The following is a 14,414-nucleotide window of genomic DNA, read 5'->3' as shown; positions in this document are numbered from 1 at the left end:
TGTGTCAGTGCAGATTCGGTGAGCTGAATGGGTTCGAGCTGCACTGTAAGGATTATCTGATTCTAAAACGGGTGGGTGCCCAACCTTAGCAGTTTTGGATACATTGGGAAATTCCATCTCCCTTCAATAGTGGTCCTGGGTACCATCATCTACAAACGTGGGATCACTGTCCAATGAAACATGCAATGCTATTAAGAGGCTGCATCTCCGAAAAAAATCTATTCCTTCCAGCTAAATACTGCTAAAAAGGCAATCACTTTCTTTATGACATCCCATTCCAATCTCAAATGCAATGATTCCATCATCCACACAGCCCCAGCTACTGAAAGCAAATGTTTGCATCTGTGGTGTGTTCTACTCAACCTGATTTTCATTCCCTCCATCATAAAGACTGTTTCCACCTCCATTACATTCTTGCCTTTGGGCCATTTGCTGTGAAATCTTCATCAAAGCCTTTGGACCCTGTTGTATTTTCCAAGTGAACAATCCTGGTATGTTGTGGCTACTTCTGCCAGCATGTGGTACTGGAGTAGAGTTGTTTGAGAGTTCACTGACACATTTGCCATTCCTTTGCCTTGGGCCTATCTAGTGGTTAATGATAGAGGATCCACTATGATAGATTATTTAAAAGAGAAGCCTATTTTTAGATAATAAGAAGGTTTATTGTATTATCACACAAAGTGAAACTACTTTGGTTAGGTTTAATTATTAAGACCTTAGAGATCTGGTACAGATATATCTACTATTTCGAAGAGCTAGAATACAGATTGCGTGTGTGACATCAGTAGAACACAGTGAAGCCAATGTAACATTAATGCTTTAAGAACCATTATTTTTTAACTACCGATCCAACTATTCTAATGCTTCTTTGGCCAGTTGCCCTTTATCTGTCCTTTGTAATCTTCAGCTCATTTAAATCTATGATGCTCATATCCAATCCCATGCCAAAGCCCATTTTTATTAACTTACATCAGCTACCAGTCCACAAACACCTCAAAGTAAAAAAAATTGTGTTTAAATCCATGTTTGAAATCACCTCTCTCATCTCTGAATTCTCCTTCAGTGCTTAATCTCAGTCCTAACCCTGGAGTCTTCTTCCTAGTTGGAGGTCGCACCTTTTGGATCAGATGTTAAACCAAGGTCTTTTTCTCTCATTCCTGAATTAAAAGATCTTTGACATTATTCAATGGGGAGTAGCACAGCTTCCTTGGTGCTCCAGATAGTATTTCTTCCCAAAGAAAATCACTAAGCCAATTCTCTGACCCCTATCACATTGCAATTTATAGGTATTTGTTATTCATCCTGTTTCATACATTGCAACATTGACTATTAGTCAAAAGCACTAAAGGGCTTGTGAAGTGGTAAAGTTATGGGAAGTATTATACTCAAGAAGGGCTGGGTTTCATGACTAGAAGTATAGAATATCACATCCAGGCAGTGATTCTAAACCTACATAAAACACTAATTCAATCCCAAATAGAATCTTGTATTAAATTCTAGGCTCTCCTCTTAAAGAGGTTAGTCAAATCTTCAGAGAGGATGCAGAGATTTACTGGAATGGTTGTAGGGATGAGGGATTGCAGTCATTTCGATGGAATAAAGAAACTAGAGTGACAGAGTAGAGAAGGTTTACCTGAGTTGTGATCAAGGTATTTCAGATCATGTATTGTTCAGAGTAAATAGAGAGAGAGAAAATAAAATTCCAAAATTTGACACCAGGGAGTACTGATTTCAGGTTTAAAACAATTAAGAAAATCCACGTTTGTGCAATGAGTCATGAGGATTTGGAATAATCAGAATTTGGCAAATCAGACTGGAAACATATTCACTAGTGATCTTCAATGAGGAATTGTACAAACAATTGAAGGAGAGAGAAAAATTGCAGTCCTATGAGGAAAGAATAGATGCAAACTGGATTGGTTCTTTTGAAAAACAATGCTATCTGATGTTTCGAATAGCCCTCTTCTGTGCTGTACTAGTCTGTAATTTATAAGTCATTTTCTTTCCTTAGTGCGTGCAATCCAGCTCAGATATCTATGGTGTATAAAATATTCAATTCAGCGTAGCATAAAGATTTAGAAATCAAGCTTTAAGATCACAAACTGGCATACAGATTATATACTGAACATATATATATATATATATGATAACTTAGTTAGGCTTGAGGTTACAATTAGTATTGAGGCTTCAGTATTAAGGTTATAAAAATACTTCATGCATTAAGGTTTGTATCAGCATTGAAGGTAGTGGCTGTTAATAACAATATAAATCATGACAGACATGATGTCACATTAAGCAGAGTGCAATATCTCAACTGTAACTGGGTTCTCTATGTTAGCAGAGCAAGTTACATTTAAATTTAAGATTGCCATGCAATTTAGCAAAGCTACATTTAAAGTTTTCACTCAACATGACAATTTTAGTTGCTAGCTCGTGACTTTTTCCACAAGTTGACTTTACAGTTCTGTCTGCAAGTTTCTTTTTGGTGGTTTGTAGTGATCTTTCCACAGCCAAAGGTCCATTGACTGAATTGTGGTACTTCAATTCTTGCCATTCTGTAGTCAGTTAACCCAGCACAGAACAAAATCTATACTTCTTGGTTTGTCATGACAATAAACCGTGGATGATGCTTTTACCCAGAGAAGTCAGAGTGAATTTAAAAACAAACGTATTCAGTAATTGTGCAGGGCACATAATAAATTTTTCTAAATGCAACATTTCTTATCCTTCTGCTAAAACTGATTCTGGTTTCAAGCTAATATCAGACCAAATCATGTCAGGAAAATAAATGTTAAAGTATGACGCTACCCAACTGTTTTAAATTTGTAACTTTGTAATGATAACTCAAAATAAATCTGAACCAGGTACAATATCTGCACAGAGGTCAACCTTTTAAAGCACCAACATAGATGCTCCGCTGATGCATAAACATTAGACAGATTTGTATAGAATCCATTACATAAGTGCAGTGCATAATCTTTTCAAGTGCTGAAAATACAACATCATAAAGATTATCAACATTTCATCATCATTAATTGGTGTTACAATAGCACAATATTGGTGTATAAAGATACAATATAGAGCATTATAACAAAGAAGTGTGCATATGTATTCTGATTTTTAAAAATTCACATCCACTTGATATGGTGAAATTAAAGTAATTCTAATCATTTAAGCAGAAACAGATGAAATTATTTTGATTCCTATTCTGTTAATTAAAATTATTACTATTGGATATTCAAACACATAAATAATAACTAAAAATAAGAACATTAGGAAATAGGAGTGGAAGTACATTATTGGGCCCCTCAAATTAGCTTTATTAATCAATAAGGTCATGTCCAATCCGATTGTGTCCTTAACTCCATTTTTCTGTTAGCATCCAGAAACATTAACTCCCTTGTCAAATAAAGATCTGTCTCGTTCAGCTTCGAGTACATTCAATTACCCAGACTCCACTGCTCTGTGGAAAAGCTAATGACCGTCTGAGGGAGGAAATTCAGCCTCATCCGTACCTTAAATAGGAGACCACTTATTTTCAAACTGTGGTTCCTAGTTTAGACATCCTGTCAGTGTCTACCCATTAACCCCCCTCAGAATCTCTTATTTTTCACTATGAACATTCTTCTTTATCTAAATTCCAATGAATATAGGCCCAAGATCCTTAACCAGATTATTATCCTTTATTAAAAAATAACGAATGTAATTTACAGAGAAAAACTAGAAAATGGGACTAAATAAGTGAAGAATGACAAATCATCAAGGAAGACATTAGGAGCAGTGACTGGATTTTAAGAAGTGTTTGAAATGCATAATGAGGACAGGCAGATGTTCCAGGGAAGTTTATCCATTAAATAGAATAGTGGTGTTTGATAGTTCAGCTCCCATTAGTTGAGCAAAAGGAGGATAGCAATGGACAAAAAGATAATTGAAGATTAAAGAATGAATGAGGAAATCTAAAACTCAATGAGGGTGGAATAAAGTAGGGGCAGGCTTTGGAAGGATTTGAAGATGAAAGTAATGATTTTCACTTGAAGATGAAGGCAAAGATTTTAAACTTAATGTACCAAGGGATGGAAAGCTAATGTGGCTCATTTGATTTAAATGCAATCATTAAGCACATATCTGTAACATGGATAGATAAGCAACGCTGAAAAATGTGTTGCTGGAAAAGCGCAGCAGGTCAGGCAGCATCCAAGGAGTAGGCTAAGATAAAAGGTAGGGAGGAGGGACTTCTGCAGATTTCTCCAGCTTCCTCATTTCCCCGCCCCAGACCTTATCTCAGTCCCAACCCTCGGACTCAGCACCGCCTTCTTGACCTGCAATCTTCTTCCCGACTTCTCTGCCCCTACCCCCTCTCCGGCCTTTCACCCTCACCTTAGCCTCCTTCCACCTATCGCATTCCCAACGCCCCTCCCCCAAGTCCCTCCTCCCTACCTTTTATCTTAGCCTGCTTGGCACACCCTCCTCATTCCTGAAGAAGGGCTTATCCCTGAAACGTCGATTCTCCTGCTCCTTGGATGCTGCCTGACCTGCTGCACTTTTCCAGCAACACATTTTTCAGCTCTGATCTCCAGCATCTGCAGTCCTCACTTTCTCCTAATAGATAAGCAACGCACCAGCTAGTGAGGTAAGTATACAAACTACACAAGTCCCTCGTCATATTGGTTAAGTCTAGGGAAGTATTTTGAAAATATATTATGTACCATAAGATTTTTTTATGATTGATTATTATGTAAATCTTGTTAATTTTGCAAACAATACAGCCTCAACACAATTATTGTTGAACCTGAAGCCATTGTAAAAATAATATTTATCTAGCTTTGCCCTGCAACATCTTCAACTGACAGAATAATTACTGAATAAATCTATTTACAAACCTCAAAAAGTTTAGAGTTGTTTCGTTGTTTCTTTTTAAATGATCAGACTTTGCTTTAACAAAACCGTATTGAGGGCATATATAATACAAAATGTAATTATTGCACAGCAATATCTTTGTAAAACCTTCCTTATTTATTACCAGAGACAATGTGCATCCTGGTGCATAATAGAAAATTTAAATTATATAGTATGCATGTTTCTAAATAAACTATTTGTAAAAGTGCGTATTATACTTTTAAAAAAGATGTCAAGCGTTTTCTGAAGAAGTGTATTTGGAATGAAAAATAGAAGAATAGCTAATGTTAGTCTTTTTTTAACATCTGGAAGAAATTCTTTTGTGTAACGGTTGTCCTCTTTGATTACCAATCATTTTTTTCTTATTTTCTTAAGCTCGAGTGAAGCGCAAATTGATGGCAGAGAAGCAGCGTCCAATGCTCTGATACAGAGGAGAAACAAACATGTCCATGATCGTTTTCCAGATGGTTTTACAGGAGGGCAGGATAATCATAAATGTCTTCACAATGGGCATAAGAAACCTGCAGTTAAAACAGAGACTCTATTACTCACAATCATTTTACAGATTCATAATGATATATGTCAACAAATGGAAAACTCAGCCTTTCAAGCTATGCATTACCAATTCACTGAGAACTGCTACAATTTCCTACTTCAAACAATTCCTTTTTGTTTTTCTCGTGTCAGCTTCACGATTGTGAATGTGACCAAATCTTTCTGTGATATTGACGAAGGAACAGTATTGGTAGGACCCTGCGATTAGTGCCCCTGTTCTTCCTTGAAATAATGCATGGGATCACTTACATCTGACTGAACAGACAATGGGGACTTGGTTTAATGTTGAATCCAAAAGGTGGGGCTTCTAATAGTGCAGTGTTTCCTCAATGGGTCACTGGAGTGACAGCCATGGTTGAATGCACTCAAGCCCTATAATGGGACTTGAACCCAGGTCCTTGGGTCTAGCAATGAACCACAACTTACATGCAGCCATTAGTATATGCCAGGAACAGACAGGCTTTGCCTTTTAAAAATGTATTTCACTTCTGTTAATTGTGTGTGTAGGTTTTAGGTTAGTTTACTTACAGTGTGGAAACAGGCCCTTTGGCCTAATAAGCCCACACTGACCCTCTGAAGAGCAACCCACCCAGACACCTACATTTACCCCTTCACCTAACACTACGGGCAATTTAGCATGGCCAATTCACCTAACCTACACATTTTTGGACTGTGGGAGGAAACCGGAGCACCCGGAGGAAATCCACACAGACACGGGGAGAATGTGCAAACTCCACACAGACAGTTGCCTGAGACGGGAATTGAACCCAGGTCTCTGGCGCTGTGAGGCAGCAGTGCTAACCACTGTGCCACCATGACACTGTGTGTGTATATAAAACTGGTTAAGGAAGTTGATCCTGAAACTTTCATTGCACTGCAGTCTGACAGTCCTAATATTTGGTCACCCTGTGTGTGTTTGTGTGTCTGTGTCTTTTTGGTGGGTGTCAAGTTAAAAGACCTCCTTGTGTGTCTGGTCTTGCTGGGCCTGGCCAAAGGTGACCATCAATATTCCAGGCAGTGGGTCATGGAAAGAGTTGCTGGACACAACTACCTGCCTCTCCTTTGTGGTTACGTCTGTGTTTAGATGTCCTTGATGTTGAAACATATGGTGTCTGCTGACTTTTGAGCCTTCAGCGGCTGGTGGGTACATGGGGCACAGGAGTGCATCATTAGCGTCAGGAATGCTATTTTGCTTTAGCTTTGTAAGGTTCCTTTATTTTAATTTTGTGTTATGTCCTGACCCGGGGTGAGGTTCCCTAATTCATTATGTTTTCCTAATTCATTATGGTTCTAGAACCCCCTCAATTTGTTGCAACAAGGTTAATATAAAAAGTATTCCTTCCCTAGTGCATACATTTCTCCCAGAGCCAAGTTTTTAATGTTTTCAAATAACCCAATATAACCAGGTTTTCCTGACTTAAGAAAGAGTGAGTTTATTAATTATTAAACACAAAAACAATTAGCAATACAATACACATAAACACAAATTAGAAATAAGAGATGGATCCAAAAAGATAAAAGTTAAGAAAAAACAGATATACTGATCAATCTCTGAATTGTTTGTGAGGAGTAGGCAACTGACTGTTGCAAATGTTGCAATGGTAGTTAACATTAATGTTGATATTGATGGTTACACAGTCAGTTACCTCAGCTTAAATTTTACAGTTTGGTCTTGATTCTATAGTTCTGATTCCTTTGAGTGTAATTGAATTCCATCATTCGGGGTGAGAGAGAATCCTTTTGTGGTTCTTTTTTCCATTTTTCTGAGAGTCTGACAGGGTCTTCCTTTACCTGCAACATAGGGTACCTAGGGGCTAGTTTGTTGACTGCGACCTTCACAGTACACCAGCCCTCAAACCTGGGCTGGTACACGGGAAAATGTTTAGTGCCACTGGCATACTCCAGTGGAGTAGAAACTGGGTCTTGTAAAGGGAAAAAAAACACAAATGTGTTTTCAGTTTGGGGCATTATCTTCAGAGGGAGGATTGCGGTTGAATAAAGAAATATTAGCCCTTCATTACTTTTGTCGTCACAAGAGATCACAATCTAATTTGGTTGTGACTTGCTTCTTCTTCCTCTCCTTTGAAGTTTGTAATTCCGATCACATCTAGACATATGAAATTTTGTAGGTAAAAACAATGACTGCAGATGCTGGAAACCAGATTCTGGATTAGTGGTACTGGAAGAGCACAGCAGTTCAGGCAGTATCCGAGGAGCAGTAAAATCGACGTTTCGGGTATTCCTGATGAAGGGCTTTTGCCTGAAACGTTGATTTTATTGCTGCCTGAACTGCTGTGCCCTTCCAGCACCACTAATCCAGAATATGAAATTTTGTGGTTCTCTCTTTCCAGTTGGCCACTTAATTTACATCTGCAGCCATTTTTTACTATTTCAGCCCTTTTTTAAAAAGCACATCTTGTAATTCCATGTCCAGAGCATTTTGGGGTTCTGACCTGTGGCCAGGACAATTGCAGTGTCCCTTTTAAGGAGTTGTTGCTAACTAAGTTGGTTGCTAGTTATTTTGAAATATTATAAAATCAATTAAGAACAGAAATGTGATGCTGCATTTCCCATAAGTGTAAGTGTCCCACCATCTACAGGAATAGACACACTTAAACTCTGGATAACAACCTGTTGCTTTCTCCTCCCCATTTATTTTACTCAATCCTGTAAAAGGACTTCTTCTTCATCACTGTGCCCAAGCTGATGAGGAATCCAAACCAAAACCTTAAACTTGCTCTTTGACAAACTGACTGCCCTTTGTGACTTCAGTATTTTCTCATTTTTATGCAATTCAGTTTGCACTCTTCTTCCTTTCATAACATTCAAATGTTCTATCACAATGATAAAATGTAAACATGGAATAAAACAGACGTGGCTATGTTAACTATTTTTAATACATTAAAATTACCAGTAAATTTTAATTCTCTTTAAAATAAATTGGTAAAATTTGAAATCAACATTTACTAATTCATTATTATGACATTGGCCTTTCATCACACTTGAGGCCTTACCCTTGAATTTCTAACATATTGCAGACAGTAACAAAAGCATGCTGGCTACAAACGTATACATAATCTAAATTTTGGAGGACATATATTAGATTGTCTTATAAGGAGAGAATAGATAGAGTGGACTTATTTTCACTGAAGTTTAGAGGAACAGGGTGTGGCTTGGTATAGAATTTGAAACACTAACAGATCAGCCACGATTTTATTGAATGATAGAACAGGCTTAATGGGGCGAATGGCCTACTTTTGATCCTAATTACTATGTTTGTATCTAAGTTTGTAAAAGGATCAAAGAATTTGGAGCTTAATTGAGTTGTGTACACAACGTAACAACCTCACAACTATCACATGGCCTGTAAGTCTGTCAGTCCATCACATCTCTTGCCACAAAACCAACTGTATTTGCAAAAAAATGAGTTTCCTGCCCCCACATTCGATCAGAGACTCTTTGAAAATTATGAGCATATTTTCAGGCGTTGGAACAACTTTAGTAATGTTTATGACAATTAGTTGCAACACTTTCAGCACTTTTTTCAAATCCTCATTAAGGTCCACTCTGTACCTTCTGGTGATTTTACTCTATTTGATGGCACAAATGTTGGTCACAGTAAAAGCTGAAAAACTGCCCTGATTGCAGTTATTTAGCAATTTGTTGTTAATTGCACAAAAGTTACAGCACAAAAAGCAATACAATTTGCTGGAGTGTTGTGTTTATGATTCACACCAGCTTTCTCCCTCCATATTTCATCTAAACCTAACAATATGTCCTGCATTCACTTCACCTTTTATGTTAATTCAGCTTCCTCTTAAAAGCATCTCTGCTATTCAACTTAACTGGCCATATGGCAGCAAGTTCCAGATTTGAAACAATCTCTCTATAGAGACATTTCTCCTGAATTCCTTTTGAATTGATGCATGACTATGCTGTATTTAAGATAAAGAGTTGTCTGTCTCTTCTTGTATGACCTTTTTGATTCTTTTAATGTCATCTATAGTTGCTTTCTTATTGAATTTTCTTTTCTGATTCAATATGATCTCCCTCATTAACATCAATTCATATCCGATTTATGCTTGGAACTATGTGAACATAAAAACAGGCAAGAGCCCTTCGGCCCCATTCAAGCTCTTCTAATGGTCAATTATTTTACAGCTGATTTACATCCGAGCTCCATCTACTTGCTGATATGACTGACCAATCGTTGAATAAGTTGAAACTTGAATTTTCAAAACAGAAATGTGTCAGTCGAGAATTTGCCGTCAAAATAATGAAGAGTTTAGTGGTGGCGTTATGATAGATATGCAAGTATTTCAACAACTTGTGACAACGATAAGTTACCATTAGCCTCATGGAAATGACATCTCAACCTCAACCACCCTCGAAGTGTCGTGAGATTGTTGCATTTACACATTAAATAACCATTAATCTTGCCACAGAGCTACTATGTACCGGCGATGCAAATTCAAACTTGAGGATCATCACCCGATGTTTTGGTTTGGCACTCCACAGCCTTCGGAATACAGCTTTAGATCAACTTCTGTTTCCAACTTGTTCTATCCAACTTGGCTTTCTTCTTGTTTTGCAGGGTTGGTCTTTGTCTTATTTCTCCCTTTCTCAGCTGCCCCTGCTGCAAACTCCATCTCCAGGCAGTACAGAGAACAAGATTCTGTGAAGAGGAATCCAAGAAGCCCTGGCCCTTGGACACAGCCTCCCCACTCCAGGTAGTGCAGAGAGTTGGGGTGGAGGTGGGGGTTTGAGCACAGTGAAAGAACACCAACTGAGGAGTCTCAGTTCCCAGCCTCCTGGGATGTTTCATCCCCAGCATGAAGACATCAGTGGCGTATGGACGGACACATCCTGGCATGGTTTTATCAACAGTGCTTTTAGCAGCCGGTCACCACCAGCTGATGTCATGGGCTGTTTGTGTAGACTCAGGGACCATTTTGGTGTTACGGATAACTCTCTCTTTGTATTGCATTCAGACTAGTTTTATGTAGCAATTTACACTTCATTTGGACATGACCTTCACCATGTCCATTTTCACTACTTTTGGCTGTTGCAATATGAAATCTGTTGTCATTTAATCTCCCTTCCTCATCTACCCCCTCCTCCTTCCACTGGTTTTTACATTTCTATTTCTCTTCAGGTCTCATAAAAGATTATTACTCAGAAAGGTTAACAATTTTTCTCTCTTCAGTTGCTGCCTGACCTGCTGAGTTTTTCCAGCTGTTTTTTGTTGTTGTGACCTTACAGTGGGTAACAGCTAAAAGGATGAGGAAAGAGTGAGTTCAGAGCTTTTCTTAGACCCTGATTGTTTTTGGTGATTTACACCCACTTCTACTTGCAGGCTATGAGTTTGGTTGGCTGGAAGGCTGGTTTGTGATGTGGAGTGATGCCAAAAGCATGGGTTCCATTCCCACACTTGCTGAGGTTAGCATGAAGGGTTCTCCTTATCAATGTCTCCCTTGTGTGAGGTGTAGTAACCCTCGCATTAAACCACCACCAGCCGTCTCTTTCTGAGACAGCAGCTCTATGGTCCGGTAAGACCATGGTGACTTTATGAGATTGCCAACAAAAAGCTCAAACTTAAAACGTTCTCAGTTTTAGATAAAGCTGACCGATTGAATATTTACTTTGCATAAGCAAACCAAACCTCTTAAAGTGTATTAGTACAAGACTTCATCTTGAGGATGAGACCTTTTCTCATCCCATATATGTGTGTGTGTATATATATATATACATAATATATATAATAGTGGATATAGTTAATAACTGGTGCAGAGAAGCTGCAGCGCACACTGCTGACTGGACTGAGGGAAAAGGCTTGCTTACCAAATGTGGATGTAACTTAGGATTGCGAAGAGAATGCCAATGACGAAGGCGAGGGGGATGGCGAGAACCAGAGTGAGCACTTTGTACAGCACGAACTTAGTGAACTCGAACGAGACGTGGCTGCAAATCCAGACTCCGTCGAAACTTTGCGTGGCAGCAGGTTCTGCGATCACATCTTCGAAACAAACCTGGGCAGAGGGAGAGACAGGAGTGGGCAGTGCATCAGTCAGCGTGGGTTTTAACACACAAAAGGCGAGCCATTTGCACCCGAACCCCTTAATTAGACAGCAGGGAGATCAGCGCACCCTTATGAACGTATTAATTTGTTCCAACACTGTACTTAATGTCGGATGCACATACCACGCGGAAAGGGGATGCGACTGAGAGGCGCTTTATCATATATTTCTTATTTACACAAGGCACAACCCGCCCCTGATAGACTGTTGCTTTGAATTCAGTCCCATCACCGCTCACTTTCCCCTATCGCATTATGGAGACACATGCATTAAGTAAACAACAACCCCTCCCTCCCCAACAAGCTGCTATTCGGCCAGGTGAGCAGCACACAGTTGAAGCTCGCTCCGGGAGTGTACTGGGTTGTTTCCCCTGGCCGAGCTCTCACCTTCACATGAGTGTTTACCCCGTGGGGGTCTCGCTTGTGGTGCCCCCTCTCCTCGGGCGGTGTTCCTTCCCGGTCCGGAAGCACTCTGATCGGTTTTAAAAATTCGTCATCCTCAAACTTCACCGCGCTCTCCATTGTCCCCGTTTCCTTGCCCATTTGTGTGTGTTGTGTGTGTGTTTTTTAATTCCCTTTCCCCTCCCCACCTTCCGATTCGGCTTCCCTTCCTTGTTCCCAGCTCTCGCTGCTGCTCTGCCCGGGACCTTGCGGCTCTCGCTGAGCCACGCCCGCTGGGCGCTCCTCTCACTCAGCCAAAGCAGGCGACTTTATCACGGCCTCCATCAAACAGCCTCAGAACTCCCTTCAAACTATTCGTCCACTGGCATCCCTGAGAGATCAGGGTGGGCGGAGGGACAGTCATGGGAATCAGCAAATTCTCTAGTAAAATGGGAACAATGCCAGTCTTCAGTCTGCATATCTTTCTGCGAATAGCCACCTCAATTGGAAAGCTTTATTCAGGGACTCAGACCAACGTGAACTGATTCAACACATTGTTTCCCACTGGATAGACATTTCTTCTTCCGTGAATCATGTATATTCTGCGCGATGGCACCTCCATTTTTATATCTTTGGAAAATCTTTTCTGTTTTTGGTTGCACTTCAGCCCCACGCTCATGATGTTTGAGCATCTGGCACAGCGGGGTATGGGCAAGTCAGAGCACCTACTTATGGACCTGGCTCTGGCCAAGTTGGCTAAAAGTAGGTCCAGACATTCCCGAGGGTCTGCTGACAGTCTGCTCCTCTCTTGCAGCTACATTTGTGTCCAGGTATCCTTGGAGAGGGAGTGCACAGTCTCCAACAGTACTTTTTTTTAGATTAGATTAGATTACTTACAGTGTGGAAACAGGCCTTCGGCCCAACAAGTCCACACCACCCCGCCGAATCGCAACCCACCCATACCCCTACATTTACCCCTTACCTAACACTACGGGCAATTTAGCATGGCCAATTCACCTGGCCTGCACATCTTTGTGACTGTGGGAGGAAACCGGAGCACCCGGAGGAAACCCACGCAGACACAGGGAGAACGTGCAAACTCCACACAGTCAGTTGCCTGAGGCGGGAATTGAACCCAGGTCTCTGGCGCTGTGAGGCAGCAGTGCTAACCACTGTGCCACCATGCCACCCACTCTTGATACCTTTAGAGAGAGATGGGCATTGCAGGGGGTAGGGTGCTTTATTCCCCCTTGCATCTCCATTTTGATTTTGATTTGATTTATTATTGTCACATTTATCTAGTTACAGCGAAACGTTTTGTTCTGTGTACAGTACAGGCAAATCACATCATACAAAGTGCATAAGCATAATAGAATAGAGTGAGGAGTACAATGTTATAGATGCAGAGTAGGTGCACAAAGAGCATGAGTAACATTAAATTAAAAATTCGAGAGGTCCATTCAGAAGTCTAAGAACAATGAGGAAGAAGCTGTTCTTTAATCTGTTGGTATGCGTGTTTAAGCTTTTGTATCTTCTGCTGCTCGAAAGAAGTTGGAAGAGGTTATAACCGGGGTGGAGGGGTCTTTGATTATGTTGCCGCCTTCCCTAGGCAGTGAGAGGTATAGATGCAGTCAATGGATGGAAGGTTATCTTGCATAATGGACTATGTTCACAACTTTCTGTAGTTTCTTATGGTCCTGGGCAGGGCAGTTGTCATACCAAGCCATGATGCATCCAGATAGAATGTTTTCTATGGTGCAACTATAAAAATTGATGAGAGTCTTTACAGAATTACCTGAGGGGGAAGAGACGTTGTTGTGTTTTCTTGATCACAGCATCAACACGGGTAGTCCAAGACAGATTGTTGGTCATCATCACTCCTAGGAACTTGAAACTTTTGACTATCTCCAGCTCAGCTCCTTTGATGTAGGTAGGGGCATGCTATGCACCTTGCTTTCTGAAGTAAATAACCAGTTCTATCATTTTGCTGACGTTGAGGAAGAGATTTACATCATGCCACCAAGCACTCTACCTCTTTCTGCATTCTGTCTCATCATTATTTGAGATCTGGTCTACAACAGAGGCATCATCAGCGAACTTGAGGATGGATTTAGGATGAAATTTGGCCACACAGTCGAGTCCCAGTATAGTAAGGGGCTGAGTACACAGCCTTATGGGGTGCCAGTGATTTAGCCCCCTCCTCCTCCCCCTTACCTTTGATGGTTTGCACTGCCCTTAACTGGCTTTGCACATAATTTATTCAATTGAAAAACCTGGGTGCTTTACTGGTGGTGGCTAACAGATGGAAAACAAATACCAGGAGTGATTTGCTGATGGGAAAAAAATGTTCAGTTGTGTGTAAGAGCACTTCTGGATAAAGAATAGACATTTCTTCTACAGATCCCAGATCCAAAAGATGCTCATTTCAGGACAAATGTCAGTCCTCTATTTACTTGCATAGGGTTGTGATTGGGGTCCTGATGTTTATACTGGAAATGATATTGAT

General features: G+C 40.3%; 1 protein-coding gene across 1 annotated transcript; it reads right to left on the bottom strand.

Moving 5' to 3' along the window:
- Window positions 1-4,537: 4,537 nt before the first annotated feature.
- Window positions 4,538-12,275, bottom strand: cav2 (caveolin 2). The gene is made up of 3 exons (XM_043709566.1): window positions 11,915-12,275; window positions 11,293-11,480; window positions 4,538-5,417 (listed from the first exon to the last, which is right to left on the bottom strand). Exons 1-3 carry the CDS (start codon window positions 12,068-12,070, stop codon window positions 5,267-5,269), a joined length of 495 nt encoding a protein of 164 aa, XP_043565501.1. The 5' UTR covers window positions 12,071-12,275; the 3' UTR covers window positions 4,538-5,266.
- Between the last annotated feature and the right edge of the window lie 2,139 nt (window positions 12,276-14,414).

The sequence above is a fragment of the Chiloscyllium plagiosum genome, chromosome 19 (assembly GCF_004010195.1).
Source record: "Chiloscyllium plagiosum isolate BGI_BamShark_2017 chromosome 19, ASM401019v2, whole genome shotgun sequence".
Classification (NCBI taxonomy): Eukaryota; Metazoa; Chordata; class Chondrichthyes; order Orectolobiformes; family Hemiscylliidae; genus Chiloscyllium; species Chiloscyllium plagiosum.
This window is presented reverse-complemented; position numbering and strand designations above follow the sequence as displayed.